Here is a 27518-nt window from a genome sequence, read left to right as displayed (position 1 = left end):
AATGTGTGAATACTGTTTCTGTACTACTGGATAACACTGCAAGCCAAGTTGTACTTGTTTTATTTTTTTTTCAATACTGTGTAGTGTACTTGGGTACTGTGTAATAATGTGACGACATATTGACTTCATTCTCGACATTCCTACTTTATTCTTGCCGTTTGTCGAGATTAAAGTCGACATGTTGACTTTATTCTCGTAAATTATTAAAGTAGAGCATTGTAAACTAAACTTCATCTTAAAATGAATTTAATTTACTAGATTTTCTCAAGCCCCGTCATAAGTTATGTAGCACATTAAATGCTTTAAGTGTCTTAAACTGACTTCCTCTTGCACTAAGGAGGTGCAGGCAGCACACAGAATACATTAATTTCATACTATTCCTGCTCCCTGAACATTTAGAATGCCAAGATAAATACTTGATATAATTTTCATGGTGAAATGCATTAAAGCATTTATTAATCATGTGGGGGCACGATGGCATGGAGGTTGCACTGCTGCCTCGCAGCAATGGGGTCCCGGTTGTTCCTTGCTGTGAATTTGCATGTTTTTCTGGTGGGTTTACTCGGCGTGCTTCAGTTTCCTTTCAGAGTCATATAGGATGTGGGATTTAGTTTCGCTATATTAACTCTGCTAGTGTATGTATTGCTCATATTCACCCTGCGATGTGCTGACACCACGTTCAGGATTTGCTCCTGCCTCGCACACAATGCTTACTGGGATGGGCGCAACCCTGAATGGATGGCATAATTAAACATGTATAACGAAGATTTTTTTTTTTTTTTTTTAAAGCTCTGAACACTCTGTGGTCTAAGTTTATAACCGTTTAATTTCACAAAGCTGTTTATCGTGTGGTGATTGGTTATGTGAAGAAAGAAAAAGGAAAGATGGGTACTGTGGGTTTGGTACCTCTACACTGAACGTACACCTGGGGACCCCTTCCTGCGAGGGAGCAGCACTACCGTGCATGTTTAATACCTGCTTTAATGCATTTCATCATGAAAATTTATCTTAGCATTCTACATTTTCAGAGTGTAGGAATATCATGAAGTGAATGTATTCTGTGCAGCGATCGCTGCTGGCGCCTAGCGATGCGCATAGCGATTAACAACTGGGTTGGGGAACACAATACAAAGCATTTAATGTGCTACATTAACTTATGACGGGATACCGTCCAATACCGTGAAACCGGTATAATTTTGAAAAATACCGTGATGTAGAATTTTTGTCATAACTCCCAGCACTAGCGTAAAGCCACGCACTTTTTCATGCCAGCTCAAACCATTGCGTACACAAGTTTTCGGCTCTATTTAGCAAATTGGGGGCACCCAGCATCAAAGCAGTGCTACTGTTCCTGTGTGGTTTCCCTTTATTTTTTAGATTCACATCCCTGACACGGCTTTATCAAATACACTGAAATTAACTACATAATCGTTTTTTAGTTTAAGGCATCTGATTGTAATCAACCTGTAACCATATAATGGTGCACAGAATGGCCAAATTATTCAAAATACCACAGCTGCTTTAGTGTTGTTACTCACAGTGCACCACTGAGTATTTTAACCCACTGTCTGAGTGTGGAGTTACAGATTACAGCAGCTGATTGCAAAGCTCTATGGCAGATTGTGTCAAGAGCAGTGAGAATTATTAGAATACAGCTTCTAGCACCTGCTGTCTCAGCCATATGCACAGTCTATTTGAACTTCTCCCATTCCACAAATGCTTCAGATAAAGCCTTTCCTGTAGGGACCTCATGGTTCAGAAACCATTTCATCGCAAGAGCTATAAACACACTCCCGTCCAAGTGCTCCCGGTAAAACTGTTTGTACTTAAGTACAATTACCACACTTTAAACTTGCATTACAGTTGTAATATTGCACAACCTGAGCCACTTATGCTTTCATATTGTATATTTATTTTTCATTGTTTATTGTTACTGTTTTATTTTTATAGGAAAATAAGTTTATGGAGGATTTGCTTACTGAATCTACTTGTACCATACAATAACAATAAAGATATTCAGTTTCGTTCAGTAGAAGAGAGCGTATTTACAGATGACAATGACTGGCTAGCTTCTAAGTCGATTTAGATTTCTAAGCGCTATCTTCTTGGAGCACCTTTTTTTTTTTTTAAGGTGAAATGAAGTATGTTTATTACATTATACAGAAATTAACATCATTTATATGTATACTGTTAATAATTAAACGTGTGGACACGGACAGCGGTAGCCATGAACTGGCTCCCTGTTAAGGGATTGTTCCTGCCTCGTGCTGTATGCTTGCTGGGACTGGCACGACCCTGGATGGTTAGATGGATGGAATAATTAAACATGTACTACGAAGATATTTCAATGTTCCTTGAATGTTTAGAAGAATCTGCGTGCTAAGCTTATAGGTGGATTGACATTTATTAAAGAGCTGATTATGCGATTACTTGGAGAAAGAAAAGGAATGACAAATATTGGGGATTAGTATGGTTGAAAGAGAAGTACTGCTGAATTAAATTATTTTATTGAGGGTTGCGCACTGCACAGCAAGCATCTTGCGGGAGGCAGGAACAAACTCTGGGCGGGACACCAGTTCGTCGATACCACTGCGCCAACGTGGCCCCTTGCTTTATACACGATTTAATTCCTATCCTGAAAATGTCAAGTATACATCTTAGTGTTTAAATTGTTCAGAGAGCTGTAATATCATGAATGTAATGTATTCTGTGTCCTGTTGGCATAAGAGAGAGGCCATTTAAGAAGCACGTAGTGATTCACACAGGGTACATAGTGGAGCACATACAAGTAGGGAGCATTTAACATGCTACTTATGTTGGGATTTGAGAAACTAGTAAACAATTTTAATATGAAGTTTATGACATTCTACTTTAATGACAAACTACTTGATTAAAGTGGACATTTCAACCTCCCCTGACACTCTGGTCCTGTTTTTGTTTCTCTGTACCCTAATACGCTTCCATATGACACTGACGGTGGGCTACAAATCGCCTTTTCATGGTGACTTTGATATCTGACCACTTGTTTGTTTCGGGCACTGTAACTTTTTGAACTTGAACTTTCAATCAACGTCCTTTTGTTGTTTATACAACTGCTTAATCCAACAAATAGTGCATTTTTCCTTGCCTCCATTTGGCATTCACTGAAATTCATCTTTTTTTCCCTGTGCTTTTGCCATCAACTTTTCACAGAACGGTAATCTTAATGGGCTATTTATTTTGAATTGCATATTCTACGGGACATAATTCTGGGAGGAGATGGGGAGGGATGGCAGGTGCATGTATGAGTGTTATTTCACGCGAACTTTGATTTATGTAGTGGAAGTTGGCTTATGCACAGTTTCATGCATCTGAATTTTTTGTGCGTATGCACATTTCTACTTTTGTCTGTACACCATGATTTAGTGTGAATTCTACGCACGGTGTCATGCATGTGTCTCAAGGACATTTCATTTTAGTGCTTTTGTCTTTGTAACTTGTGCAGAATTACAACCAATAGTTTTTTACAGCTGCTACTTAATCTGCTGTTGCAGTAGGTGTGAAGAGAGCTTGTATAATAATTCTATAATTCTAAATCCCTGCTAGCATAGTATGGACCTTTCCTCTAGACCTGTTAAAAGTAAGAATAAGCTGAAGAAGCAATTTGAGCAGCAGGAAAGAATAACTGGAGGAAAACTGCTTGGAAATACACTGACCATGATTTGGAGTAGGTAGACCAGAGGGACATGCTGAGTTAAAGAATGTCTTGCCAACAAAAATAAAGAAGAAAATTTAAAATGATTAAGTGAAAGTGTTACTAATTTTACTCCAGAGATTGACGGGCACTATTTACTGGTGGGAAACCCAGGACATTTATTATTCCATATTGCCATAGGTAATAGAATTGATCTTCAGTTTTTTTCCGTTATTTTATATATAATTGATACATTTTACATATAAAGCAGTTGTAGGCTTACTGGTATTACCATTACTAGACAATTCTCATGTATTGTTTAACCTCTCCATATTTACAATGTATGCTGTGTGTATGTGTATATATAAAGAAAATATACATGTTTGTGTAATGTTTTCCATTTTCTTTTAAAAATGTTTAAATATCAGAATTGTATGATTTATAATATAAAGGAGTTCAATCAACACACTTGCTGAAATCAGATTTTAAGTCTGATTATATAGCATTTGAATTTCATAATTGAATTGTAGTTATTTTCAACGATTTAAAAGTCTTGTATGGTTTAACTTGGAGCAATGCGATTTAAACTTTATCAAGGCAAATGATCTTGCATTATAACCACTTTTTGTCATTATTTCCACATTTATTCCATTAAAGAATTAATTCAGAAATACTTTCAGTGTGGTGATACTAGTTTAACTCTAGTTGTAATAGTTTTAGCTTGTCACAGATTTGAATGAGTTAGAAATTATAGTTCAAATTTCATTTTAATCTGTGCTCTCAAGTTGGAGAATGATTTATAACATCAGTCTCTGTTTTACAGTACAGAATGTGCAAATTTTGGTTGTAGACAGTTCGTACATCTGCTGTGACATTTATTAATCAAGGAAATTCTTTTTGTAAATTGAATTTGACAATTTTTTTTCGTACTGAACTTTTACCCAGTAATACTAAACAAATGCAAATTAAACTGGATAAAGGTGGTTAAATTATCTGGAGAGCATTGCATGATCAAACATAAAAACACTGAGGGAACTAGAGAATTAAGATTCATTATTGTTGATGTATCCTTAATGTTGTCAGTCACAGAAAGCTGAGCCACCAGCTGAGCCAGAAACTACACCGCAGCCTGTGGCTCCCACACTAGACACTGATCCAGTGCGGGCCTCCCCACCCGAGGAAACTGATGAGACATGGGAGGAGAAGGAAGACAAGCTAGATTCAGAAAATGTTGAGCCAGAGCCACCCAAGTCTGGAGACCAGAAGTATCAGTACAAAGAAGGTGTGTCAATGATTCAAGTTATTGCTGTAAAAGGATTTGTTAACTAGTATGGTCAGTAATTCTAAATTATTGTGTGCTGTCATTAGAACAATGGAAACCCATCAATCCTGAAGAAAAGAAGCAGTATGATAGGGAATTTCTCTTGCGTTTCCAGTTCATCTGTGCCAGCATGCAGAAACCTGAGGGTTTGCCACACATCAGTGATGTTGTGCTTGACAAGGTGAATATATATTTTGTTGCCAGCAAGATAATTTATATTTTGTGACTTTTCCAGTTTCAATGCAGTGATGAGCAGCATAACTGCCAAATAACTACATATCTGAAGCATTTAATTTAAACTATTGTGATTTGTTAAAGTGGGGGGGAATAAAGCGTTGTTTCGACTTACAGGCAAACAAGACCCCACTGCGGCCATTAGACCCCAGTCGTATAACCGGCATGAACTGTGGCCCTGATTTTACACCCTCCTTTGCCAATCTGGGAAGACAACCCACTGGAGGTAGAGGACTGGTAAGCTCCATTTTTGTACCAGTATGCTGACCATGGTTGGCTTGATCTGCTTTATGGTTGTGTCCTCTCTTGTTTGCATTGGTGTTTGTCTTATTTTTTATGTATCTTTAATATAAATAATATCACAGCATTAAAAACATGAAAACATAATGTGCTTCTTTGGTCCAATTTGGTTATTGGACAGACCTTGAGAGTGAGAGAGACACTGAAGCTTTGATTAGTTTAAAATTTCTGGAGTTACTCTGAAGATTCTTACTTTGAATCACTTGCCTTATTTAGCCCTCTGGCATTGGTCCAAGAAGATCTCAACAAGGTCAGAGAAAGGAGCCCCGAAAGATCATCCCAAATGTATCTCTCAGTGATGACGTGCAACTCAACAAAGCTGAGAGAGCTTGGAAACCAGGAAATAAAAGGTCAAATAAAGAAGAAGAGCCAGATGCAGTGAAAACACAGGTAAGAGGATGACCAGGAAGAATGTCCGTTTTAATATTTGTAATGCTTCAGTGATGATCTCGCTTTAGTGCCATTGTGTCTGGGCCACTGATAACTAGTGATGGATCTGAGGATCTGAGAAGCATCTCTTTGACAGAAAGCTCATGGGTCTTATAAAAGATGATTATTTGGAGTTTGTGTCCTGCCCAACTTGGCTTATCCCTTTGGTAATGTTTTTAGTGATTTTTTTTTTTTGATTTTTTTTTCTCTCTTTTTTTCCCCCATTGTGTCTAGGAACTCTTCCGACGTGTGCGTAGTATTCTGAACAAGCTGACCCCCCAGATGTTTCAACAGCTCATGAAGCAAGTTACAGAGCTAACCATTGACACAGAAGAGAGGCTTAAAGGAGTCATTGACCTAATTTTCGAAAAGGCCATCTCTGAGCCAAACTTCTCAGTTGCCTACGCCAATATGTGCCGCTGCCTTATAACAGTATGCATATTTGATATCTAGACTTCTTTGATGCTTCATTTGCTGTCTGTAGCTATCAGGTATCTAATGAGCTCAGATTATATTTAAGTGTTTTTTTTTCCCTGCAGCTGAAAGTGCCCACAACAGATAAGCCTGGAGTGACTGTGAACTTCCGTAAGCTCCTTTTGAACCGCTGCCAGAAAGAGTTTGAAAAGGACAAGGATGATGATGAGGTCTTTGAAAAGAAACAGCAAGAGCTTGATGCAGCCTCTGGGGTAAATAGTTTCACATTAATTTTGTCCCCATCAATGACCCTCCCTAGTAGACCAAAACCTCACCAATCCCCTCTACCTACACAAGGAACAATTTTAATATGCCTGAAGTCAAGCCTACTATTCCTGCAGGTGGCTGTTCTTAAAAAATCTTTTGTTCCTTTGGCAAGCAATTTAGGTCTTGCAAAATTGGTATTCTTTTAGACAGTGTAAATTACTGTAGGTTTGTTTCCCCCAACCCCCTCCCTTTGGTGCTTTTCAGTGCACCGGTTTCCAACATCCATCCATCCATCCATCAATCATCCAACCAGCTATATCCTAAGTACAGGGCCACGGGGGGTCTGCTGGAGCCAAAACAGAGCGCAAGGCAGGAAACAAACCCCAGGCAGGGCGCCAGCCCACCGCAGGGCACACACACACACACACTAGGGACAATTTCGGATGGCCAATGCACCTAACCTGTATGTCTTTGGACTGTGGGTGAAAACCGGAGCACCCGGAGGAAACCCACGCAGACATGGGGAGAACATACAAACTCCACGCAGGGAGGACTCGGGAAGTGAACCCAGGTCTCCTAACTGCGAGGCAGCAGCGCTACCAAGTTTCCAACATATAAAGCTATATTTTTTATGAATATGTACATTTGCTGCTTCATAATAATGCCCTAGGGAATGCTGCTTGTCTCCTGTTATCTGAATAATGTAGATTTGGAAAGTTAGATACATAATACATTTGCAGTAATATATACATATGTACAATAGTGCATTTCTTGTGACTTGGATGAACATGACTGTTGGACAACAAGGTGTTTGTTGATTTGGAAAATTAGAATGCATCAGTAGAATCTCTTGTACCAGCAAGCCCGCGATTCTCGAAAGAATCGGAAATCCAAGAATGGCAATCACCTCATGGAGGGTGGGTGCATCCTGGGAAATGTCATTTAATTAAACAAACATATTTGTACTAAAGCGGTTTCTTTTTGGAGCTGTGACTCATGTGGTTGTGGTGTTTTCAGAAGCGCGTTGTAGGCACCTTGTTTCCATCAGGACGTAAATGCATGACAATATCGCGGTGAAACGGAGGCTCACAAGTCATCACTTTGAAACACAATTGCCACTTCATTAACGATGGGAACATTGTATTGTCTCGGATCCTGTTCTTTGTCCTTTATTAGCACTAATGCAATTGTAGTTGGTGCCACACCGTCCACCTCTGCTTTTGTATTGGCTTGTCTTTCAACCTCATGTAGCATTTTTATAGAGTTTGCTAATGGGTGATTGTTTATGACATCAGCTACGTTTCTCATTATTAGCTCTGTGGTTGATGTACTGCGTCATCTAGATGTAACACGTACATTTGGGCACATTTGCGGTGGTGATTTGGCTCAGGGTGCACTGTTTGTCAACACACGCGAAAGCAGTATGGGCCATTCCCAGGGGGGAAGCTGGTGCATGATGAAATATCATGGAGGGTGGGTGCGTCCTGGGACAGTTCATTTCAACGCGCTTCTGTTATTCTTCTTCATGCAGTCTCGTTTTTGTTTTTTTATGGCTGTCGTCGTATATGCGGTGGTGTGGCCGGTCGCATCCGGGCGGCTGTACAACCTGGCGTGCACGCTTTACCTCGGGTTTAGTTCACAGGTCATAGGCATGGTAAAGTTTCCATTTAATTCAATAACCTCATTTGAACTAAAGCGGTTTCTTTGTGTGGGCGCCTACGTTCATTGTTTTTATCCATGTTGTTTGGGCGCCACCTACTGACTCCGCTTTGAACTAAAGCGGTTTCTTTGTGTGGGCGCCTTCGTTCATTGTTTTTATCCATGTTGTTTGGGCGCCACCTACTGACTCTGGGAAGCCACCGCGTTTTGCGAAGCCGCTGCGTTTGACTCTGGGGCGGGCGGCACAGCGCAGCACGTTGTGTTATTTGGTTTTGGGCGCCCCCTACTGACTCTGGGAAGCCGCTGCGTTTGACTCTGGGGCGTGCGCCTCGGTGCGTCCGCCGTGCATAAATTAACTGTGGTTTAGTAAGATAGATGGTTTATTATTCCTTTATCTTTTTTCCAAGACTAGATTCCCACTTTTTCTTTTTCTAGAATTAAGATGTTAAATGAGTAGGAAGGCCAGATTATGATGTGAGCATCTGTCAAAAAGGAACATTCTTACTGTTATGTAAATCCACCTCCCTTTACAGATGAGGGAGAACCTTAATTTTGTACAGCACACTTGAGTTTTCCATTAAGTTGTGAAAGTTTAGTTGGCATGTGGAGTTGCACCTGGCAGTTGCAGTCTGGTGTGGTTGCCTGTAAGACACATTTCTTTTCAGCATTTTATGCAAGATTAGTGTATTGTTTTTGTACAATTATACAGTGAAAAAAGGAGAGGAGCACCATGCATAGGTTTGGGCACTCCTCAACAATCTTCAGCCATAGACTCCTAAGCAACTGCCTAGAACTCTGAAAAAATAAACAATTGATGCTCACAAAATAGGTAAAATCTAAAAAAATATAGCAAAGCGTTTTCAGGTAGCTGTTTCCCCGAGTTTGTAGTGTTAAGAAATGGTAGTTAACAGGAATGGTGGAGGTCAAGCCGAGGTCTGGAAGACCAAGAAAACTTTCTGAAAGAACTCCTCATTAGATTGCTAGAAAGGCAATTAAAAAAAAAAAAAATTTGCAGTTTTAAAAAAAAAAAAAAAAAAAAAAGAGACCTTCAGGATGGTTTAGCAGACTCTGGAGTGATAGTGCTCTATTCTACTGTGCAGTGACACCTGAATAAATGACTTTCATGGTAGAGTCGGTATAAGAGAACCTTTCCTGCGTACTAGTCATAAAATTCAGTCTGTTTGCAAATGAACATCTAAACAAGCCCTGTGCCTTTTGGAAACAACTTCTGTGGACTAATAAAGTCAAAATAGAAATTTTTGACCATAGTGTGCAAAGGTATGTTTTGAGAACTATTAAGCATGGGGGTGGATTGATCATACTTTGGGCTTGTGTTGCAGCCAGTGGCGCCCCCATGCAGCCATGAGTCGAGGTAGTTCTTGGTAGCGAAAACTAGTGCTGGGCGGTATACCGGTTCATACCGAAAACCGTTTATTTTTTTTATGATATGGATTTTTCTTTTATGGATTTTTCTTATACCGCAACACCGGTTTAAATTGCCTAAACGACGTTCGGAATGTGGCGCAGCGGGAAACTGTTCAAGTGGGGACCTTTTTCACTGCTACACTGCTAAACACAGATTTGTTGCACTAGGGCTCTTTTTCACTGCTACACCACCAAATAGTGGGCGGTAGCATAGGTATGCCGCACGGTGAAAATGGACAGAGAGCCGAAAAAAAGGAGTCACGTCTGTCGCCTGGAGATGCTTTAGTTTTAAAAGGTCAGATGTGTAAATACGGTTTCTATACTACTGGGTAATACTGCAAGCCAAGTTGTACTTGTTTTATTTGTTTTCAGTACAGTGTAATGTACCTGAGTACTGTGTAATATTGTGACGACATGTTGACTTTATTCTCGTACTTTGTCATTAAAGTAGAACATTGTAAACTAAACTTCTTCATCGTAAAATGAATATTTAATTTACTAGATTTTCTCAAACCCCATCATAAGTTATATAGCACATTAAATGCTTTGTGTTAAGTGTTCCCCGAGCTTCTTAAACTGACTTCCTCTACACTAAGAGGAGGCACCGGCAGCAATCGCCGCACAGAATCCATTCACATGATATTCCTGCTCTCTGAAAATTTAGAATGCTAAGATAAATGCTTGATATAATTTTCATGGTGAAATGCATTAAAGCATGTATTAATCATGTGGGGGCACGGCGGCGTGGAGGTTGCACTGCTGCCTCGCAGCAAGGGTGTCCCGGGTCTTCCCTGCCTTGCATTTGCATGTTTTTCTGGTGGGTTTACTCAGCGTGCTTCAGTTTCCTTTCAAAGTCATGTAGGATGTGGGGTTTTGTTATGCTATATTTACCCTGTTAGTGTGTGTTTTGCTCGTATTCATCCTGCGATGTACTGGCAACTCGTTCAGGGATGGACACAACCCTGAACCTCCGTGGGCTAAGTTTATAACTAGTTTTAATTTCACAAAGACATTTATCGTGTGGTGATTGGTTATGTGGAGAAAGAAAAAGGAAGGATAGAAATTGGAGTTTTGGTACGTCAGATAGAGACAGCAAGCGTGCAATAAAGAAAGCATGCTCAGAATAACATCCATTGAATTCTGTGTTCGTCTCTCCGACCCCCAGATCACAAACCCAACATTTAAACAATATTTAAGTTAAACCTGTGCGATACCCATTCATACATCCAGTTTTTCGGAGCCTCGTCACACCTGCCATAAAGTTCTCTACACTGAACGTACACTGGGGACCCCTTACTGCGAGGGAGCTGCACTACCGCCAAACTACCGTGCATGTTTAATACCTGCTTTAATGCATTTCATCATGAAAATGATATCAAGTATTTATCTTCGCATTCTAAATTTTCACAGAGCAGGAATATCATACAGTGAATGGATTCTGTATGGTGATCGCTGTCTCCTCTTAGTGCGGAGGAAGTCAGTTTAAGAAGCGTAGTGATTAACCACTGGGTCGGGGAACACAACACAAAGCATTTAATGTGCTACATTAACTTATGACGGGGTTTGAGAAAATCTAGTAAATTAAACAATGATTTTAGGATGAAGTTTAGTTTACGACATTCTACTTTAATTATAAAGTAAACTATGAGAATAGAGTGGAAATGTCGACTTTATTCTCGACGTATAGTTTTTTTTTTTCTTCCCTGTGTCCGTATTTTTTTTTTCTTCACCATGGCCCTAATACGATCCCGTAGGGCTATACCACAAATACAATTATAAATGCAAGTTGCAGTTGTAATATTTATGTATATAGCTTAGCTTGAAGCAAGGTCCATATTAATGCAGTTTGCCTAAATGATAGTTCAGTTGATAAAGATCTCATCACCAAGATTGCACTTGTTTTATTTTATTTTAATTTGGTGAATACTGTGTAATGCACCTGGGCTTTTGAAGCCTTGAAGTAATAGTGCAACTATCAGTAATAATACAACTATTTATTTTATTATTTTTTATTAGTGTAAATATTATGCAGTTTAATGATGGTAAAGTTGTTTAAAAAGTCACTTTGTGTCAGTGGACAGAGATTGTTAACATTGACAAAGTGTAGTTGTTTTACAAAAAATATTTATTTATTCCTTTTCTAAGACATGTTCAGTGCAATACAACTTTTGACAAGCACTTCTGGATATTTTCCTAAGTCTAAATACCTCTTTGGATGGTTGAAAATATGTTGTCAAAATTATAATTTAAGTTTTTGCAAAATTTGTTAAATAAAAAGGTTCTATATTTTGACTGCATCGGTCATGCAATGTGATTTCCTTCTCTTCATTAGTGCCACCCCCTTGAAAAGTATCACTTTATGGGGCAATGCAAACCTGTATTAATACTTGTGTGCACGTTAAAATGTTTTTTTTGTACAATGTACAATGCTCTTGACAGTGGGATAGGTCATTCTTAGCCAATAATTGCAGTGGAAAATGTGTTTAACATCCACTCATGCATGGGAAAAAAAATACTGTGAAACCGGGATAATTTAGAAAAATACCGTGATATAGAATTTTGGTCATACCGCCCACCCCTAGCGAAAACCAATCAGATCGCTTTCTGCTACCAAGAATTGAAAGCTTGGGCCAATCTCAGCCCGTATCGACTACCAAGAATTGACCATTCACAACCCGTTTCGGCTACCAAAACTCGGAAAGTTCGGGCCAGCCTCTTGTCAGTTAATGTATTCTGCAAAAGCTTGTTCAAGTCTGCACACAGATGCTTTGCGATTTGCGTTTCATTTTGAACTTTCTAAAAAATGTTACTCACGATTGTCGGTTTGTGCAGATATATTTACATTCACCTACACATTTTTTGAATGATTTTTTTTTTTTTAACTGCTCTTGGTGCAGTTTATTACATTTATTAAATGTGTACAAAATGTGTAAAGAGATATAATAATGTATAAATATAATAAACACTGAATTGTATAATCAGTTTCATTTTTTATACTTAACACTAATTTCACAAATCGTTCATATCAATGCTAATACAGAATAATATAGTTATACTCTAACATTGATGTTATAAAATCTATATTACTAAACGACAGTTTAATTTATGCACGGACGGCGGACGTACCGCATGCGCACTGTGCCTCAGAGTGAAACCCAGCGGATTCCCAGAGTCAGTGCGTGGCGCTCAAACACCACAACCTGTAAACTACACCTGCTCTAATCCACTGTGCCAGCAGTCAAAGTGTGTGTAAGTTGGAGTATGCTTCCTAACAGTAAACGACTTCTACCTAACAACACAGCCACAGAACAACAAAGACGAGACCGCATGGATAAAAACAATACACGGAGGCTCCTACGACGCACTTCAGACACACCAGAAGCAAAAACGTCACAGCTCCACAAGGAAAGAGCTCAACTAACGGAAATACAAAACGAGCCCGTATGGATAAACACAATGAACGAACGTGCCCACGACGCGCTTCTGACACAGCAGAGGCAAAGGAGTCACGACTCCAAATGGAAGAAGCTCAACGATTAGTAATACAAACACAAGCCCATATGGCTACGACCTGTTAACGAGCCCTTATGGATAACACTTTACCATGGCTACGACCTGTGAACTAAACCTGAGGTAAAGCGTGCACGCCAGGATGTACAGCCCCCCGAACGCGACAGCCCACACCACCGCATATACCACGTTCGTTTAGTAATGTAGTCCTCCATGCCCGGATCCGCCGCCATGGTCACTTCAGCACGCAAATCCGCCGCCGTCAGCAAACGACTTCTCGCTGACTACACAGCCATAGAATAACTAAAAAGAGACTGCATGGAACAGAAAGTGATTGCCATTCTTGGATTTGCGATTCTTTCGAGAATCGCTGGTTTGCTTATAAAATTGACCTACACCTTTAATACTCGGACAATTCTAATTGTGCTGTAGAACTATATATAACGGGGGGAGCCGAATGAAGAAGATATATATAATTAACTATATGGTATGTGTGCTGTTTACAATAAGTATATAAACATTTTCCTTTGCAATATTTATTTTTACCTACTTCAAATTAATTAAATGTCAGCATCAACTAGAATATATTACTTCCCAAATTTTATCAATACATACAAACACGAGGCTGTGAACTATTATTTACAGTAATCCCTCGCTATATCACGCTTCACCTTTCGCGGCTTCACTCTATTGCGGATTTTATATGTAAGCATATTTAAATATATATCGCGGATTTTAATTTCTGGTACATGCTTCCTCAGTTGGTTTGCCCAGTTGATTTCATACAAGGGACGCTATTGGCAGATGGCTGAGAAGCTACCCAACTTACTTTTCTCTCTCTCTTGCTCTTGCATTCTCTGCTCCTGACGGAGGGGGTGTGAGTAGGGGGGCTGTTCACACACCTAGACGATACAGACGCTTGTCTAAAAATGCTGAAAGATTACCTTCACGTTGCTCCCTTCTGTGCAGCTGCTTCGTGAAGCGACATGCGGCACGGTGCTTCGCATACTTAAAAGCTCGAAGGGCACGTATTGATTTTTGATTGTTTGTTTGTATTTCTCTCTCTCTCTCTCTGACATTCTCTGCTCCTGACGGAGGGGATGTGAGCTGCTGCCTTCATTGCAGCTGCTTGTGCTTCGCATACTTGAAAGCCAAACAGCCCTATTGATTTGTTTGCTTTTCTCTCTCTCTGACATTCTCTGCTCCTGACGCGCACTCCTTTGAAGAGAAAGATATGTTTGCATTCTCTTAATTGTGAGATGGAACTGTCATCTCTGTCTTGTCATGGAGCACAGTTTAAACTTTTGATAAAGAGACAAATGTTTGTTTGCAGTGTTTGAATAAAGATCCTGTCTCTCTACAACTTCCTGTGTTTCTGTGCAAATCTGTGACCCAAGCATCATGATATAAAAAAATAACCATATAAACATATGGTTTCTACTTCGCGGATTTTCACCTTTCGCGGGGGGTTCTGGAACGCAACCCCCGCGATCGAGGAGGGATTACTGTATTCGTTCTTGTTGTGCTTTCATTTTTATTGTACCCCTCTTGATTATCTGTGCGGCCGTCTGGGACCATGGTAAAGGTGCTATATAAGTGAAACGCGTTATTTGTTATAATTATGACTCAATAGAATTTGCAGGCAGTTTAATTGTGATTTTAACTATGCTTGTTGTCCATGTGTTCCTTAACAAATCAATCAAAACAGTTTTTGTTTAATCAAAAAAGAAAAATAAACAACTAAATCTGCAAAGTAGAATTCAAAGCACCATTCGTCGAAGAGAAAGTTTAAAAATATATTTGCTCGGCAACCCCCATGTTTGGTTTTCCGGATACACACTTTTAAGATTTTTTTTTCTTTGAATTGCTGCTATTTCATTAGTTTAACTTTTATTTCAGAACTTTTGTAAAAACAATATTTGTAATCTTGCGAATCCCAATATGCTGAATCTTTTTAATGAGGTCAGGATAGGTTTCTCTGTTTGGAATTTCAGCACAGACAAAACGATCTACATCATCAGCATTTAATAATTTTTTTTTTTACAAAGTAAAAAAGTAAGTAGAGTTCTGCATTGGACCCCTGTCTGTAAAGTCGTGCTATTTTCCTCTCTCAGTTCCAAAAGTACATGGGGTTACCAAGGGGATACCCCAGCTTTTCTCTAGGTTTTTGTACAAGGGCTAGACACAATTTTTTGACTCCTGGGGTAAATGTAGCTTTTTAAATAAGCATTCAGATAAATATATATACATGAACAAAGTAACTAATAAATGCATGTGCGGTAAAACTCCGTTTTTGAAATTCGCAAGATTCTTTATTTGTCACATGCGTAGTTATACAGGACAACACGCAGTGAAATGCATCCTGATCCGCTTATCAAAAACTGTGCAAAGTTAGACGAATATCAGTTAAATTAACAAAAATTCATAGATTGAAAGATAACAGTATAGTAGAACATAATAAATAAGTACAATTATGTGAATAAAGTAGAATTAAGTGTTAAGGTGCAATAGTGTAGTAATTATTGTGCAAAACCAAAGTTAGACTGGTGCATAGTTAAATGAGGCAGTTTGTTTGCGCTACTGCGATCTTTACTTTTTTTTTTATATTTTCTAATTTTCCTACTTTCATATCCTTTAACTTTCTCCACATGTGTATAGCGCTGTTTTTTTTTTTTTTTTTTGAGCACTGGTTTCATAATCTCTAACTTGCTCTGCATGTGTTTAGCGCCAACGTTTGTAAGCATCATTATGAAGTTCTACTTTGTCCTTTTATTCATTGTCTTTTAATTCTGAGCCATACAGTACAATACATAGAACAGAATAAATCCTCAATACAGTATAAAACTAAAAATTCTAGAAGTAGAATTTCACATTAGATGATATCACATAATATGATTTGGATTTGTTTTAAGTCCTGGAGACCCCATTCATCAAGCTGCCTCCCCCATTTTGCCATTCCACATCTGAAATAGCGCTAATCCAATGAAAGGACCCCTCATTCCCACGTCCCCATTCATCAGGGATGACTTTACCTTAGGCAGGCAACCTACAATTTAAAGAGATTATTTTCTTGTGAATTGTTACATATGCATTATTTTCACTTTTACTTTAAAAACTTTTGTAAAAACAATACTTGTTTCTTTATTTCCTGCCCCGCACGAGGATACATCTTTCTTCCCGGACGTATAATACTGCTTGTGTTGTGAAGGGTGTTGCGGCTGAACGTATGCTAAGGATATGCCTTTGAATCATTTGCTGTCTTTTTGCTGCTTGCTAGCTGCCTCTTCTGCCTGTCGCATGTCGTTGTTTTAAGAGCTCTGAGCACACGATGCTTGCCTGCCAAAAGCAATCCAACAACTGCTAGCTTAGAGGTCTGTTGACTTGTTTTAAATGATGGCTCACTGCCTGGTCTTGCGTGACATTGTAAAAGCAATACCTGTCTTTTATTTCTGGCCACGGGCGTGGTTGAATTCTTTCTTGCAGGATGTATAACGCTGCTCGCGTTCGGTTGGGGTAGCTGCTGTCGCAGCTTTCTCTACATGTGTATAGTGCCGTTTTTTGAGCCTTTCTAATTTCCCTAGTTTCATAGTCTCTAACCTGCTCTGCATGTGTTTAGCGACGACGTTTGTAAACCTCTCTATGAAGTTCTACTTTGTCTTTTACTCACTGTCATTTAATTCTGAGCCAGATTGGACGTGCTTTTTTTTCCATTTCACTTGTTCTGGGCTGATCACCACGTTCCTTATTTTCTAAATTTGAACCTAGATTATTGTTTTTCTTCTTAGCATTTTTTTTCTCTCCATCGCTTTTGGGTCTCTGTTCTCCGCGCTTTTCTTTCTTCTTAGTTTAATCGTTGATGTTTTATTTCTACCGTACTGACCTTATACACTTTATATGCACTGAGAGCCCTGGAGCTGTGTGTGCTGCATGACTGCCTTTACCGTGGCAGGTCTCTTTCGTCTCGCAGGTCTTTAAATTATCTTTCGAGAAAGATCACGTATCGTAGACTATCAGGACAGGGGACAGGATTTCTTTTTATAATATATATATGAGGGGGGACCCAAAAATAACCGGAAATAAATAAATTAACAACAACAACATCATCATTCCGGTTATTTTTGGGTCCCCCCTCATATATACAGTGATCCCTCGCTATATCGAGCTTCGCCTTTCGCGGCTTCACTCTATCGCGGATTTTATATGTAAGCATATTTAAATATATATCGCAGATTTTTTGCTGGTTCGCGGATTTCTGAGATCAATGGGTCTTTTAATTTCTGGTACATGCTTCCTCAGTTGGTTTGCCCAGTTGATTTCATACAAGGGACGCTATTGGCAGATGGCTGAGAAGCTACCCAACTTACTTTCTCTCTCTCTCTCTCTCGCGCTGACTTTCTCTGATCCTGACGTAGGGGGTGTGAGCAGGGGGGCTGTTTGCACACCTAGATGATACGGACGCTCGTCTAAAAATGCTGAAAGATTATCTTCACGTTGCTACCTTCTGTGTGCAGCTGCTTCGTGAAGCGACATGCTGCACGGTGCTTCGCATACTTAAAAGCTCAAAGGGCACATATTGATTTTTGACTTTGTTTTTCTCTTTGTGTCTCTCTCTCTCTCTGCTCCTGACGGAGGGGGTGTGAGCTGCCACCTTCAACAGCTTTGTACCAGTGGTGCTTCGCATAATTAAAAGCCAAACAGCCCTATTAATTTGTTTGCTTTCCTCTCTGTGCTCCTGACGCGCACTCCTTTGAAGAGGAAGATATGTTTGCATTCTTTTAATTGTGAGACAGAACTGTCATCTCTGTCTTGTCATGGAGCACAGTTTAAACTTTTGAAAAAGAGACAAATGTTTGTTTGCAGTGTTTGAATAACGTTCCTGTCTCTCTACAACCTCCTGTGTTTCTGCGCAAATCTGTGACCCAAGCATGACAATATAAAAATAACCATATAAACATATGGTTTCTACTTCGCGGATTTTCACCTTTCGCGGGGGGTTCTGGAACGCAACCCCTGCGATCGAGGAGGGATTACTGTATTCGTTCTTATTGTGCTTTCATTTTTATTGTACCCCTCTTGATTATCTGTGCGGCCGTTTGGGACCTTGGTAAAGGTGCTATATAAGTGAAATGCGTTATTTGTTATAATTAGGACTCAATAGAATTTACATATATATATATATATATATATATATATATATATATATATATATATATATATATATATATATAATAATTTATGTATTTTAGAGAGATTCAGCAATGTGTTTCGAGCAGAATTCGAACCTGAATCCCTGCAGTAATTTCTGGTAGATTGTCTCTCAAGAATCGCAGCTATACCTCGACTAATACATAATGTCATTGGCGCAGGGAACATGTCATTAGTAGAGGGAAGAATGGATTAGAGAAAATACCAGAAAAATTGTGTTGGGGAAAACATTGCATTCACTATTACTGATTTCATTTTACAATACTAGTGCTCAAGGATCAGTAGTGAGTTTGGCACTTTGGAGGTGTGACTGCCAATCCCCTGTTGCATTCCTTTTTGATGGCCTGTTCCACTGTTTTCATTCCTAGTTATTTAATAACTGTCTTGTATACAGGCAAGTTTGAGCTAGCCAGCCTACAGTGGGCAGCTGCACACATCTCTAAATAGAAAGCATGTGGATTAAGCTTTAAATTCAGTTTGATTTCATGCTGTTATGAATTTTCTCTAATAGCTTATTCTGAGTTCTAGAAGGATATAGCTAATCAGATACACCCTGGTTATTGTATTTGTATTTGACTCTGGGTACTACTTTTGAGCTAATCACTGTTCTTTTTGATGTAGTGCCTCAGCCCTTCTGTGTCAAGGAGGCAAGGAAGTGAGAACATTCTTTTGTATCTAAATGTTTCAACATTTTAAAAATCCCCATAAAATTAGAGTTCTGTATATTTATACACACACTAGCCCGCTGCATAATTATTTATTGATGGGTGAACACTTCCTGAAAGACACAGTTGTCCATATGAGGTGGGTTTGAGGATACAACTGTAAGTGAATGAAAAGATGGAACTCTGGAGAGAGAAACATAAAATTGTCTGTGACTGAAAACTGGTTTTGGCAGATACAGGCATATCTTCTTGAAAGTTTGGCCCTGTGCCTTATTAATTTTCATTGCAAAGGCCAATCTAACAGGAAATTGTCTGCGTGTAAAAGTAAAAGGCAAATTTGAATCTGATGGGGTCAGGGATTTGTGGGGAATAAGGACAGTTTGTGACGTAGCAGCTGCGCTAGTCTTACACTCCAGTACATTGAGGTAAATGCTGGTAACAAAGTCTAGTGCCATTACAGAGACCTTTTGCTGGCAGGAGGTTTCTGAGAAGCATGATGACTGAACCAATTTTAATTTTGAGTTTATGCAGAGGCATGCCAGTGGGAGTAAGACTATTAAATTCTTCGAGGAATGAAAGTTGATCTGCAGGATCGTCTGTGACGATGGAGTCAACGCTGGTAAAAGTCACTTCATCGGTAGGGATGAGTTTCAGCAATTGTTCATTAAGGTGTAGCGAGTCTTCGTTGGTGCCGCTTAATATACGGGAGGAGGGTTAGAGTTGGCGGGGCTCTGTTGTGCGTATCCCATGACGCGGGAGGGAGGGTAAGAGTTGGTGGGCAGGGCTCTGTCTTGCGTATCCCATGACGAAGGAGGAGGAGGGTAAGAGTTGGCAGGCGGGGCTCTGTTTTGCGTGCGTCTTGCTTGCCATGGTCTTAGTGAATTTTATATATTTATATATATATATATATATATATATATATATATATATATATATATATATATATATAGAGATAGATGATAATTTTAAACTGCAGGCTTGATGGCTTATCTTGGTTTATTCAATTCTACAGTTGTATTATGGCTTCCTTTGAGAGGGATCACTGGGTAAATATCTAGTGAGTAGAAAAAAAATTTTTTTTTTTTTTAAATTTCCTCTAGGACGATGAGAAACAGCGACTCAAGGAAGAACTAGAAGAGGCAAAGGATAAGGCCCGTCGACGTTCACTGGGTAACATTAAGTTTATTGGTGAACTTTTCAAGCTGAAGATGCTCACAGAACCCATTATGCATGATTGCATTGTCAAATTGCTCAAGAATCATGATGAGGAATCTCTGGAGTGCCTGTGTCGACTGCTGTCCACTATTGGCAAGGACCTGGACTTTGAAAAGGCCAAGGTAGGGCTGGGGATTGTGTCAAGTCAACTACTTACTGTAAGGGTGTTTTGGGTTTTACATGGACTACATGTCAGCTGGTTAGCATATTCAGTGAAGGCCAATTAAAGGGAAAGATTTATTTAGAAGTATAATTGAAAGACGTGTTAGTAAGCAAATATCCTGTTAGATGTCATGAAGATTGTTCAGTTATTATTTGTATAAGGTTTTGTATACTGTACAAATATCTTAATTTAATGCATTAACGTGAAACTTGAATGAGTACATTCTTTGCTTCAACTCTTTTAGGGCTAATTTTTTTTTTCTTCTTCTTGGGCTGAATATTTTTCCTAAACCTAACTTTTTTTAAAAAAAAGAACACAAAGCAATGGTTTAACATATCAAATCAACAAAAAATATTTGACAAATATTACTGTCTTGCGTGTTGTATGAGCCTGCATACTATATGATTTCACATACGTGTTACACAGCAAAGTCCTGCAAAGTATGATATCGCTCAAAGCAGCCAATTGCATGCATTGCCACATTGTACTTCTTACAATATGTGTTGCACTGGTGCCTCCTTTTCAATTGTGTTGCTGTACACAACACAGTCAGGTTTGTATTTTTTGTCCTCGTATTTTGCCGGAAAGTGGCGCTCAGACAGCCTGTCCGTCACTGCTCTTTGTGATTGCCTTCCTCTCTTTGCTAAAGGCACTGCAACATACTCTGCCAACAAGCTGTCAACCACCTTCTTGGGGAAATCTGCTGCAGTCCTAGTGCTGTCACTGTTTGCCTGGTTGAACAATGTGTAGCCATTTGTAAGTGTAATCTCATGCATGCGATGGTACACAGTGTGGTAACACTTGGTGGACTTACGGCCGTAAACGTATGACCCCAGCATCTGATCCACTCGATCAACTCCAGCCATGTTAGTTATACTACTCAAGTACAACTGCCTTGTCCAGCATCCTACCTTCTGGGTTTCCCTTTTGACGAATAACTTTCTCACATATATTGTTAGTGTGTACTGTAGAGAGACAAGTCACCCGTTTGACATTGTCATGCCACTGCCACCAAATCCTTTATGCCATACTTTCTGGGCTTGTCTGGCATATATTGGCAGAAAAAATGTGTCCCTTGTATTTTATCATAGATTCATCCACAGACATTGTTTATATGTTGGTTTCACAATTTCAAGCAGGGGCTGAACTTTATACATGGTGTTATAGCCTGGCTCACCCCTTGGGATTTGCATCTGGTTATCACAGAAGTGAATAAAACTTTGCAGGAACACATACCTTTCACGCAGCATAACCTGTCCAAAGCCACCAGGGGACAAAGCACCTTTGGACCAATGCTCCCTGAAGTTATATCGCCAGTCTATTCCCATCTGTTTGTAATGCCACAAAGCCCTTCATCTCATTTTATGTTGTGGGTTTCCACTTTGAAAAACGAGAATGTGGTGCAAGCGCAGCCTGCAATTCAAAAACTTTCTCTGCATACCTGTTTGTCTCATCTGACAGTAGCTGAAAAGCAGTCTCAGGAAAAAAACAGCCTGAGGTAGTCCAGGAGCTGGTAATCTGTTGTGTCCAACAGCAAGCCATGCCATCTTGTGAAGTCCAGTAGCCAGTTTGGCTCACACGGATCAATGTCTGGGAATTCCTCCCACATGAACCTTGCTGTAGGTGCATCGGCTGCACGAATACGCTCTGTTGGTGTTTGATCAGCTGATGCCAGTTCCTCACTCTTACTCGATCTCCTGATCACTGTCAACAAAATCAGATTCTGAAAAATCAGAGTCCGACTCGGCGATAATGCGCAAAACGTCGTCTGTGTGGGGTTTTTTTTTTTTTTTCTGCACTCACTTCGCTCCCTTGTGAGATGTCGATGCCATTTTGCTTTTGTTTACATTTCATAACTCACGCACACAAGGATTACATGCCAAATCAATGAGTCTAAAATTCCTCGAAGCAGAGAGGGAATGCCTGTTATGTAACAGTGAGTTTTGTCGCCATTAACAACTGATTGTCGCCCTCTACCCCTGGATGTCGACTTTTGTCAACATGTACCCTCAACCTCTCCTGTCGACAAATGTCGACTTCTGCCCTAATAGTGTTAATCAAAAATTTAATGTAAAGCTCTCACTGAAAACTCATCCCATTTCAAACAGTGCCTTCCTTTTTTCATAGAACTGGATACTTTAAAATTAAACTTCAAGTACTTTTCATGCTTCATTTCCAGTGACCGTAAAATACAAATTGTTATTTAAGGGTGGTTAAAAAAATTATTCTAAATGCACAACTTTTAAAAACTTTCACAATAACTTGTAGGTACATAACAGAGAACAAGGGGGATTTTTCTAAGCAGCAAGCTACATCTAGCTTCAAGTGTTTTCTGTTGCTGAAATTAATTTGCTTGCGACATTACCCTGGTACAATAGAAGAATTGCAAACAGGTGCTTAGTAAACATTTCATAAACAATTAGTGTGAAGTTTAAGACAAGTTGTATTCATTACAAAAATTAGTGAGATTGGATACTATATACTAAAACGATGCTGGTCATTTTTACTTGGATGAGGTTTTCCCATTCCTGTTTCTTTTTTGCTTTTAGCCTTGTCTGCCAACAATAAATACTGACATCAGAATTAAGGGTTTATTGGTCTCTGAAATCTGTCAGAAAAATGAATGTGCATTACTTTTTTACATTTGGCTAACTCTGTCTTACAACTGTAATTATTTACAAAAAGAATGTGCAATACTGTTTTACATAAGACCCTGGGAAATTTAACAAGCTAGAGTGTTTACTGTTCATAGAACTGGCTACTTACCTTAGTAAAAGCCAGAATTCCTGTCTTAACTCTTTTAGGGCTAATTTTTTTTTTGTTTCTTTTCTCCCAGGGCTGAATATTTTTCCAAAAACTAACATTTTTTAAAAAAAGAACACAAAGCAATTGTTTAACATATCAAATCAACAAAAAATATTTACTTTTGACAAATGTTACTGTCTTGCATGTTGTATGAGCCTGCATACTCTGATTTCACATACATATCACATACATTTTACACAGCAAAGTCAGATCTCGCTCAAAGCAGCCAATTTCAGTCATTGCCACATTGCACTCCTTACAATATGTGTTGCTTTGGTGCCTATTTTTCAATTGTCTGTTGCTGCACTTTCTCACATATATTGTTAGTGTGTACTGTAGAGAGGCAAGTCACCCATTTGCCATCGTGCCATGCCCCTGCCACCAAGTTTTCTGCCTGCATGAAAACCGTATTGTCACCTCTTTTCATCTTCTGAAACTTTATGAACTTTATGTATGGCATTATAGCCTGGCTCACCCCATGGGATTTGCTTCTGTTTATTACAGAAGTGAATAAAACTTTGCAGCAGCACATACCTAAGCCACCAGGGGACAAAACACGTTTGGGCCAATGCTCCCTGAAGTTATATCACCAGTTCTGTCCCATCTCTATTTATAATGCCACAGCGTGCTTCATCTCGTCTTTCGTTGTGGGTTTCCACTTTGAAAAACGAGAATGCGATGCAAACGCAACGATTCAAAAAAAATCTCTGCCTACCTGTTTGTCTCGTCTGACAGTAGCTATAAAGCAGCGTCAGGAGAGAGCAGCCTGAAGTACAGCAGCTGGTGAACTGTCGTGTCCAACAGCAAGCCATGCTGACTTGTAAACTCCGGTAGCTAGATCGGCTCTCAACGGATCAATGTTTGTGTATTTATCCTATGCGAACCTTGCTGTAGATGCATCGGCTGCGCGAAGGCACTCAACTGACAGCAGATCCGCTGGCGCGGCATCGGCTGGTGTCTGATCAGCTGATGCCTGCTTCTCACTCTCTTGCTCGATCTCCTGATCACTGCCAATAAAATCCGATTCTGAAAAATCAAGAGTCTGACTCCGCGATAATGCGCAAAACATTGTCTGCCGAGTGTTTTCTTTTCTGCACTTGCTTCACTCCCTTTTCACATTTCGATGCCATCTTGCCATTGTTTACATTTCGCAACTCATGCACACGCAAGGTTTAGTTGCCGAGTCAACGAGTCTAGCATTCCTCTAAGCACAGAGGGAATGCCTGTGACGTGATAGTGAGATTTGTCGCCATTAACAGCTGATTGTCGCCCCCTATCCCTGGATGTCGACATTCGCCTTCAACCCCTCCTGTCGACAAAAGTCGACATCCGCCCTTAAAGAGTTAAGTATATGGGATTTATCAAGACTCCCACTCGTTAGGAAATACACTACTTGCAAGTGCTGTCCACTTGTTGTAAATAATTTTTATTAATCTTTACTAAATGTGCACAAACAGTAATGTGTACTTATTTATAGCACCTGCCTGTGATGAACACCATTCCAAGGCATTTTCACATTAAAGATTTAGTATTTTTGTTTAAAATGCCACCCCAAACTAGAGACATGGCCATGGGTCACCTAGTGAATGCTGCATTCTGGCACTACACATGTGCCTACTGTGCACAGATCTGTCAGTAAGAGTGAGTAAATGTGCGTTTTCTCTTTTAAATAAGCCAGCTATATTCAAAATACCTTTTTTCTGATTATTCTGCAGTTTCCCTTGTCATACTTTAATAGACGAGGTTTCCATACAACAGAGGGGATACAAATTAATTGTAATTCTTGCAGATTTTTTTACTTGTTAAATGTGTAACATTTTGATTTGCCATGTGTACCTTTCAGTTTCACAAGTAGAAAAGTACAAAGGTGAAACGCCTTTTGGTATTTAATATATGATGGCTTTCTTTTGCTGCATTTATAACCAACTTTTGTGTAATGTAATCATTTCTTTACATTCTACAGGTCTCACATTTGCCGCCTCCTACAGGTGCATCTCAATAAATTAGATCATCAAAGTTTATTTCAGTAATTCAAGTGAAAAAGTGAAACACTTACATAGATTCATTACACACAGTGATATATTTCAAGCATTCATTTCTTTACATTTTGCTGATTATGGCCTACAGGTAATTAAAACTCCAAATTCAGTATCTCAGAAAATTAGAATATACCATAAGACTTAACTAAAAAATATATATATATTTTTAACAGAAATGTTGGCCTACTGAAAAGTATGTCCATGTACGCACTCAATACTTGGTCGGGGCTCATTTTGCATGAAATACTGCATCAGTGCAGTGTGGCATGGAGGCGATCAGCCTGTGGAATTGCTGAGGTGTTATGGAAGTCCAGGATGCTTTAATAGTGGCCATCAGCTCGTCTGCTTTGTTAGGTCTGGTGTCTCATAATCCTCTTGACAATACCCCATAGAGTCTCTATGGGGTTTAGGTCAGGCGAGTTTACTGGCCAGTCAAGCACAGTGGTACCATGGTCATTAAACCAGGTATTGGTACTTTTGGCAGTATGGGCAGGTGCCAAGTCCTGCTGGAAAATGAAATCGGCATCTCCATAAAGCTTATCAGCAGAGAGAACCATGAAGTGCTCTAAAATTTCCTGGTAGACTGCTGTGCTGACTTTGGACTTGATAACCATGGACCAACACCAGCGGATGACATGGCTCCCCAAACCATCACTGACTGTGGAAACTTCACACTGGACCTCCAGCAACTTGGTTTCTGTGCCTCTCCACTCTTCCTCCAGACTGGGACCTTTATTTTCAAATGAAATGCAAAGTTTACTTTCATCTGAAAAGAGGACTTTGGACCACTGAGAAACAGTCCAGTCTGTTTTTCTCCTTAGCCCCAGGTAAGACTCTTTTGACCTGGTCTCTGGTTCAGGAGTGGCTTGATACAAGGAATGTGACGGTTGTAGCCCATGTCCCAAATATGTCTGTGTGTGGTGGCTCTTGAAGCACCGACTCCAGCTACAGTCCACTCCTTGTGAATCTCCCCCAAATTCTTGAATGTACTGTGCCTAACAATCCTCTCAAGGCTGTGGTTATCCCTGTTGCTTCTGCACCTTTTTCTGCCACATTTTTTCCTTTTCCTCAATTTTCCATTAATATGCTTGGATACAGCATTCTGCAAACAGCCAACTTCTTTAGCAATGACCTTTTGTAGCTTACCCTTGTGAAGGATGTCCGCTGACTTGACAGTTGTCCAGAAGACAGCCACTCTCTTTCTCCTTGATTGTTTGGCCTACTGAGAGACCATTTAAAGGCTCAGGACACCTTTGCAGGTATTTTGGGTTAATTAGCTAAGTGGAGTGTGACGCCACGAGTCTACAGTATTGAACCTTTTCATATTAATCTAATTTTTGAGATCCTGAATTTTGGGTTTTCATTAGCTATTAGCCATAATCATCAAAATGAAAAGAATAAACGCTTGAAATATATCACTGTGTAATGAATCTATATAATATGAGTTTCACTTTTTGAATTGAATTACTGAAATTAACTTTTCGATGATATTCTAATTTATTGAGATATAGTTAGTTGCAGTAATAGCTTATGGCAACCATAATCCTAGCCAAGGCTTTGATTGAAATTTTTTTAAGCCATTCAATATGAACTGAATAGTTCAACTGATTTTTTTCAGGTCTTAAGAAAAACTTTTGTCTTCGGATTGCTATTTATGCAACTGCCAAGAGATTATCAATCTGATAGACAGGTGCATTTAAACTTGCAAAAGGTCATTTATTCATTTCAATTGGATATGGAAAGCAGCATTTTACTTTATATAGATGTACAGTGGGGCAAAAAAGTATTTAGTCAGCCACCAATTGTGCAAGTTCTCCCACTTAAAAAGATGAGGCCTGTAATTTTCATCATAGGTATACCTCAACTCTGAGAGACAAAATGAGAAAACAAAATCCAGAAAATCACATTGTCTGATTTTTAAAGAATTTATTTGCAAATTCTGGTGGAAAATAAGTATTTGGTCACCTACAAACAAGCAAGATTTCTGGCTCTCACGGACCTGTAACTTCTTCTGTAAGAGGCTCCTCTGTCCTCCACTCGTTACCTGTATTAATGGCACCTGTTTGAACTCGTTATCAATATAAAAGACACCTCAGTCACACTCCAAACTCCACTATGGCCAAGACCAAAGAGCTGTCAAAGGACACCAGAAACAAAATTGTAGACCTGCACCAGGCTGGGAAGACTGAATCTG

General features: G+C 39.4%; 1 protein-coding gene and 1 non-coding gene across 5 annotated transcripts in view; both read left to right on the top strand.

The window, feature by feature from the left end:
• The window catches only part of eif4g1a (eukaryotic translation initiation factor 4 gamma, 1a), a 116756-nt gene that overhangs the window by 79628 nt on the left and 9610 nt on the right, over positions 1-27518 (top strand). For all 4 annotated transcript variants that reach the window (XM_028794992.2, XM_028794991.2, XM_051923784.1 and 1 more), the window contains 7 exons: positions 4757-4955; positions 5042-5175; positions 5346-5465; positions 5745-5918; positions 6192-6389; positions 6497-6643; positions 20203-20439. In XM_028794992.2, the coding sequence (XP_028650825.1) occupies positions 4757-4955; positions 5042-5175; positions 5346-5465; positions 5745-5918; positions 6192-6389; positions 6497-6643; positions 20203-20439 (1209 nt within the window). The remainder of the gene's footprint in view (positions 1-4756; positions 4956-5041; positions 5176-5345; positions 5466-5744; positions 5919-6191; positions 6390-6496; positions 6644-20202; positions 20440-27518) is intronic.
• Positions 5964-6040, top strand: LOC114647472 (small nucleolar RNA SNORD66). Its single transcript, XR_003715533.1, has one exon. It is a non-coding gene; the product is annotated as a small nucleolar RNA SNORD66 (small nucleolar RNA).

Source organism: Erpetoichthys calabaricus, chromosome 2, assembly GCF_900747795.2.
Source record: "Erpetoichthys calabaricus chromosome 2, fErpCal1.3, whole genome shotgun sequence".
Classification (NCBI taxonomy): Eukaryota; Metazoa; Chordata; class Cladistia; order Polypteriformes; family Polypteridae; genus Erpetoichthys; species Erpetoichthys calabaricus.
The sequence above is the reverse complement of the archived record's forward strand: the minus strand, read 5'-3'. Positions and strand labels throughout refer to the sequence as shown.